The sequence below is a fragment of the Tupaia chinensis genome, unplaced genomic scaffold (genome assembly GCF_000334495.1).
Source record: "Tupaia chinensis unplaced genomic scaffold, TupChi_1.0 Scaffold000159_1, whole genome shotgun sequence".
NCBI classification, from domain to species: Eukaryota; Metazoa; Chordata; class Mammalia; order Scandentia; family Tupaiidae; genus Tupaia; species Tupaia belangeri.
Window position 1 is genome coordinate 6,972,076 of NW_006159630.1, and position 6,621 is coordinate 6,978,696.

Genomic DNA, 6,621 nt, shown 5'->3' on the forward strand with positions numbered 1-6,621 from the left:
ATTATTCTCTATCTCTATTGGCTGGACTGCAAAGCAAGGCCCGCCCCTTTGGCTTCGGGGTTGGCTGAGGGAAGGTTTTCCGGTGACCTACTTCCGTTACTTGCTGTGGACGGTTCGCAGCTGCGGTCGGTGAAGGTGAGTCGAGGTTCGGGTCGTGGGACCGAATTCCCGGCGGGGTCCTTGTTTTGGCACTCCCAAATCTCGCGTCGACGCTTGTCCCATCCGGCCGAGGACGCCGGGCCCTCGAGGTGCCCGGCCGGCAGAGTGCCGCGGGGGCCGGGCGGTGACCCGACCCCGCTGACTTACGCGCGGCCGCAAACCGAGCCTCGTTCAGTCCCAGTGCGGCGAACTTGGCGTAGTCCGTGTAGGGCCTTCGGAACGGTTACGCGGACGTACCTGCCGAGGGGCCTCAGCTGGCTGCGAGGCTTGCCCTGCCCTTCCTTTCAGGGTTCAGGATTCGAACGTGCGGAGCATTCAGAGCTGTTCAAGTGCGGGGTTCGTTTCCCTAGTAAACCCACATTAATTGAGCACCTCCAGTGCGCATGACCTGTCCTAGGAGCTGGGCTAAAGCAGTAAATAAAGGAGGGAATGTATTTTTGACCTCTGTCTTCTCCTGGGGCTTGGGAAAGCCTCTGTAAAGGTACTTGGTTCTCTGGCACATCTTTAAAAGTCACCTGCCAACTGCCTGAACGCCTCCCCTGCACTCCAGGAGAGGGAAGCGAACCTGAGAAGGCAGGAAAGTCAGGCGCAGGTGTTTGACAGCTTTAGGTTCCTGAGGGCGCTCTCTCCCACCTCCCCGGTAATTCACTCTATCTTTTGTAAAGACTTTGACTTTGTAGCCTTCTTGTAAGAAGTATTTCACTCCTATTTAAATTATTTCCCAGTATTCTGTCTTGGCTAAAATAAATAAGAGGCTGTAATCACCTCTTTGTTCTACGTCCACGTGGGTCTTGAATCCTGATTAAGACGCAGGGCGCCAGGGTGCAGGTGTATGATCTGGTGTCTAAGAATCACAGAGCCCCGTGGGTTTGGGTAAGACTGTAGAACAAGTCGGTGCCCAGTTCTTTTGACACTGTAAACAGCCTTCTGAGGTAAGCGGAGCCAATATCCCCATATTCCATATCCCTACATTTACAGATAAGGAAATTCTAGCCCAGAGCCTGGTCTCTTTAAGCCTTGTTGAAAATTAGGTTTGCGGCAAGTTCTCAATATTGGAAAAATTAGTGTGTAAAACACAGTATCAGTGATGGGGCTGGCAGGTGGTGTGGTGGTTAAGGGTGCTGGACTCCCACATGGCTGACCACGGTTCAAGTCCCAGACTCTTTTAAAAATATATATATATCAGTGAAAAGTGTATTTAAAGTATTAGGTTTTATTTTTTTAATAATTATTTAATTTATTATTATCGTTATTCTGTTTGGCCAAGCCACCAGGGGCTCAAACCAGGTATTGGCCATATGGGAGTCCAGTGCTTTAACCACCACGTTACTTGCTTGCCCCAAAGTTTTACCTTTAATGCAATGTCGAGTGTTATTTTAGTCATATTTCCGAAGGCATGTAGTGAGAAAGAGCGAAAAGCTGGGCTTTTCAGGAAATGGACAAGGAAGGACAGTCTAGTGGGTGGAATACTGTACATGCAACAGCCTTTGACCAGAGAGGGACAGAGTGAGAGAGAGAGAGAAAGTGAGAAAGCAAGCTGCCAGGTCCAGTACTTGAACTGTGCTCTGCCATGTGGGAGTCCAGCATCCTTAACCACCATGTCATTGCCAGACCCCAGCCCTATTTTTTTTTTTTTTTAAGAAAAATTTATTTAATTTTATTTACTCATTTAATTTGACCAGAGACGGACAGACAGAGAAAGGGAAAGTGAGAAAGCAAGTCACCAGGTTTGGGACTCAAACTGTGGTCGGCCATGTGGGAATGTCCATTGCCTTCACCACCACGCCACCTACTGGCCCCCAACAGCCCTATTTTGATTTAACACATTTTATTTTCCAGGATTGCAAGATGGCTGGGCGAAAACTTGCCCTAAAAACTATTGACTGGGTAGCTTTTGGGGAAATAATACCCCGAAACCAAAAGGCTATTGCTAACTCCCTGAAAACGTGGAACGAGACCCTCACCTCCAGGTCAGTACGTTTCTGAAAAGGGGTCTCTTCCTTGCTACCGAATGTAGAAACAAAACAGTTAAGGAATTAAGTATTACTTTGTTTTATTTGTTTGTAATTTTGCTATATGGAATGAACCCCGACGGGAGAGGGAGAGAGAAAGCATTCCTGGGCGAAATGGCCATGCCACAGTCCTGTCTCCCTTCTGTTGGGACCTTGGGCACTCCTGCACGTGCACCTGGTGTGTTTTGGTCCCAGTCTGAGTTCGCAGTCACCATGTGGGATCCAGCCACCTTAACCTGTATGCCACTGGCTGGCCCTGCCTATGAATTTCTGATGTTCTTCTGACAAAAAATAAACCCATGCATTTTCCAAATAAAACTGGTATTTCTTTTTGTTTCTTTCACTTTTTTAAAAAAAGAATTACTTCATTTTATTTATTCATTTTTTACATTTTAATTTGACCAGAGACACACAGAGAGAGAGAGAAAGAGAGAGAGGGAAAGTGAGAAAGCAAGCCACCAATTCTGGGACGACTTGAACTGTGGTCAGCCATATGGGAGTGTCCAGCACCTTACCCACTACGCCACCTGCTGGTCCTCTTTCATTTTATTTTCCATTTTTATCCTGACCTTACAAAAGTGTGACATTCCAGGTCGAAAGACCAAGGAATCACTGCAGGTTCTCCGCTGCTTGTGGAGCAGTCCCAACATTTGCTTTCCACGGGAACAGGTTGGCTGCACTACCTGAGACGCCGCCGGCTATCGACTGGGCGTACTACAAGGCCAATGTGGCCAAGGCGGGCTTGGTGGACGACTTCGAGAAGAAGGTGAGACTTCAGACAACCAAAGCACTAATACCTTCGTGGAGCTTGTGCCTGTGGGGAGGAACATATGCAGATGACAGCCAGGGGAGTGGGGTGGTGCTAGCACCGGATCCCAAAGGAAACTTAGGAGACATGAATGTGGCCAGAAGTTGAGCCATGTGGAATTAAATGGTAAATACAGAGAGTTCAGGGTGTGTTCATTCCACAGTACAGTGTAGTCTCAGTCCTGGAGCCAGAGGGCTATCAAGTTAAACCTTTTATTTTTATTTATTTATTTTTTTTTTTTTTGAGAGGTTTTTGCTACAGAGTGCGTGCACTCGCTAGAGAGACAGACAGAGAGACAGAAAGCAAGAAATCACCCTAGGGGGGGATGGCCACGCCGCAATCCCTTCTCCTCCATTCTCCTCTCGGGATCTTGGACACGCACGCACACATGCCTGGCATGAGTTTAAGCCGCGGGGTCCAGGACTTGAACTGTGGTTGACTACATGGGAATTCAGTGACATAGCCATTACGCTAACTGCTGGTTCCAAACCTTTTTATTTTTTAAATTTTTTTTAATTATTTAATTTTTTTACTTATCATTTTTAGAATTATTTTTTATAATTTAAATTTATTTATTCATTCATTTTAATTTGACCAGAGAAGGACAGAATGAGAGAGGGAGGAAAAGTGAGGGAGCAAGCTGTCAAGTCTAGGACTCGAACTGTAGTCAGCCATCTGGGAGTCCAGTGCCTTAACCACCACTCTACCTGCTAGCTCCTTTTATTATTATTAAAGATTTTTGCCAGAGGACGTGTGTGCTTGCTGGAGACAAAAGACAGATGGAAAGTGAGAAATCACCCTGCAAGGGGGTGGTGACCATGCAGCAATCCCTTTTCTTCTTGGGGTTTTGGGCACACGTATACACATACCCAGTGTGTTTCTCAAGCTTCTGGGTCTGGGACTTGAACCATGGAGTCAGCCATATGGGACTCAGCACCTTAACCACTATGCCACCCGCTGGCCCCAAGTTAAACATTTTTGCCCAACTCCTTGTGTTGCATTTAAAAAATAATAATAGCTTCCCACCTATTTTCCTTTGGAACAAACTCTTAACATCTTTTTAATTAATTTTTCATCTTTTTTTACTGTCCTTTACCGCTGTTCATTTCTCACATACATAGAGTCCTCTGATACTGACAGGTGAAGCCTCAGTATCCACACTCCGTTCGTTCACTCATTTGCAGGGGCTCGTGAGGGGCCTGCTCTGCCAGGCACAGTGCTGAGTGCTGGAGCCGCACCACTGTGTGGTGTCCTCCGGCCTTCTCTGTCTCCATCATGCAGCCTTGGTTCTGCCACTCAGCCCTCTAGGGTGTCATCCAAAAGAAACCAGAATTCCTTTAGAATATGAGGTGCCAAGAGACCATTTTCCTGGTTGTCAATTCTTTTGTCCCTTTCAGATGAAGGAGCTGAAGCTCGGAGTATAGAATTGTCCGAGGTCTCTAGTGTCAGGGCTAACAGACCCGTGCGCTCCTGTCCCCAGTGTAATAATTGGTGACAGCAGTGGAGACGCACACCAATTTCCTCTTGGGTCAGAGATTATGTTTTCATTTCATATGTACGACTTATGCTATGAGCCCATTCTCTGAGCTTCTGGGCATATTGGTGACAACTCACTGTCCCTGTGTGTGTAGTTTAATGCCCTGAAGGTTCCTGTGCCGGAGGATAAATACACTGTCCAGGTGGACGCTGAAGAAAAGGAAGACGTAAGTAGCTGTGCTCTTACTTATCTAAACCTTTAATACTGACCGCCCTGTATTTCTTAGCAAATACAGTGAGGTAAAGTGAAGCCAATTGAAAATGATAGATGAGTGAGATAATCATGATGAGTGAAAGAGGCCAGCAAGGACAAAAAGTTGATACGTTACTCCTTTTACAAAGTGGGAGAGACCTAACTGATCTACGGCGACAGAAGACACGCCAGTGATTGCCTGTGATGGGGCGGGAGATGAGCGTGTACACTCTTTTCTCTTTCGAGTGCTATGGTTAGGTCATACTTACGTCAAAGCTTAATAGATGGTGTTGTTGACTCATTGTCAGTTATAACTGAACAAAGCTGTTAAAAGCAATTAAGGAGTTGGAGTTACCTAGAAGAATTATCCAGGCAGTAGTCAAGTACCTATTTGCTTGAGTGGACTGAAGGCCATTCAGCCCGGTGACTTCTTCACAGACACGGGGTGGTCAGGTGGCTTGTCCTGCCTGTCCATTACTGGGCCCTAGGAAACGCATTTTGTAGGTTGTCCAGATGAGAAACTTGCTGGAGTTTCCTAAGCTGGTTTTCCTCCAGGGGCCTCTTTGTGGGTGTTAGGAAAGGCTGTGTTGGCCTCCCACAGGGAGTGCTCCCAGCAGTCAGGGCAGCGGGAGGCCAGAGCAGGCTGAGGACGCCTCCGCCTTGGGAGCCCAAAGGCAGATGGCAGCATGGTTTCAGAGCAGTCTCTTCCTTCTCTTAAAAGGTGAAAAGCTGTGCTGAGTTTGTGTCCCTCTCAAAGGCCAGGATTGAAGAATATCAGAAGCAGGTAAGGAGGAGCCATGGCCCTGCCAGTAATGCGTTTTCTCTCTTCTGTGACCTCACGGTCACTTGTGGCAGTAACCTGCCATAGGTTCCTGTTTCCCCTCCCTGTGGCTGTTTTCCTTAACATGTTTCCTGTATTTCCAGCTGGAGAAGATGAAGAGCATAATTCCATTTGATCAGATGACCATCGAGGACTTGAATGAAGTCTTCCCAGAAACCGCATTAGACAAGAAGAAGTACCCCTATTGGCCTCACCAGCCAATTGAGAATTTATAAAATTTTTGTGTCTGGAAGGAAGCTCTGGTCCTTGCCTTACAAGTTCTGGACATTAAAAATAAAAGTAATGACATAGATGTGAGTGTGTCACCTTCTCTGTGGTTGAGATAGTTACACCTTTCTCTGAAGCGACCTAAGTGGAAGTGGGCTTTTGTTAAAATGAGAAAGTGAGCCTTAAGGCATGAACTGGTCCAGTATCTCACTGGGAGCTGGTGAAGAGGAATTTTCATTTGAATCTCCTGAATTTCCTCCTCGTTCTGAAATGACTAGTACCAAGGGAGTGCTCCCTTCCACGTGTGGGCTAGTAAGTCTCAGAACAGCTGTCAAGATTATAGGTGTCGGGGGGACCAACAGTTGGCGTAATGGCTATGTCGCTGGACTCCTACATGGTCGACCGCGGTCCCAGGCCCGGTGGCTTAAACTCACACTGGGCGCGGGTACGTGTGTGCCCAAGATCCCGAGAGGAGAATGGTGGAGAAGGAATTGCGGCATGGCCATTCCCCCTGGGGGGTGATTTCTCACTTTCTGCCTCTGTCTGTCTGGTGAGCATGTGTGCCCTATAGCAAAAACCTCCCCCAAAAAAGATGGCAGGTGTCACAGCAAAGTAAGTAGCAGGTGAGTCCCAGCAGGAATCTATGGGCTTCCACAAAGCTGACTGCAGATCAGTCCTGGACCCTGGTGACTTGAAAATCGCACTGGGCACACGTGCGTGTGTGACCAAGATCCCAGGAGAAGGGATTGCGGAGCAGCCATCCCCCCAAGAGGGTGATCTTTCCTCTGTCTCAAGCGTGTGTGCCCTCTGTCCAAAACTAACAAAAAAAGGTACAGAAGGAAGCTCATGGGGCCCGCCTGGGAAA

At 47.5% G+C, this 6,621-nt stretch overlaps 2 protein-coding genes across 3 annotated transcripts in view; one reads left to right on the plus strand and one right to left on the minus strand.

The window, feature by feature from the left end:
• The window catches only part of KCTD2 (potassium channel tetramerization domain containing 2), a 17,607-nt gene extending 16,946 nt beyond the window's left edge, over positions 1-661 (minus strand). The window contains exons 1-2 of the mRNA XM_006145932.2: positions 645-661; positions 307-371 (exon numbers count right to left, since the gene is read on the minus strand). Coding sequence (XP_006145994.2) covers positions 307-371; positions 645-661 — 82 coding nt within the window. The remainder of the gene's footprint in view (positions 1-306; positions 372-644) is intronic.
• ATP5PD (ATP synthase peripheral stalk subunit d) lies at positions 33-5,841 on the plus strand. Of its 2 annotated transcripts, none has more exons than XM_006145834.3 (6): positions 33-135; positions 1,999-2,129; positions 2,841-2,937; positions 4,611-4,682; positions 5,430-5,492; positions 5,633-5,841. In XM_006145834.3, the coding sequence occupies exons 2-6, from the start codon at positions 2,008-2,010 to the stop codon at positions 5,762-5,764; spliced, it is 486 nt and encodes a 161-aa protein (XP_006145896.1). In that variant the 5' UTR covers positions 33-135; positions 1,999-2,007; the 3' UTR covers positions 5,765-5,841. The 2 variants fall into 2 exon arrangements, with proteins under 2 accessions (XP_006145896.1, XP_027626598.1); XM_027770797.1 differs by lacking the exon at positions 33-135 and adding an exon at positions 392-495.
• Positions 5,842-6,621: the final 780 nt, after the last annotated feature.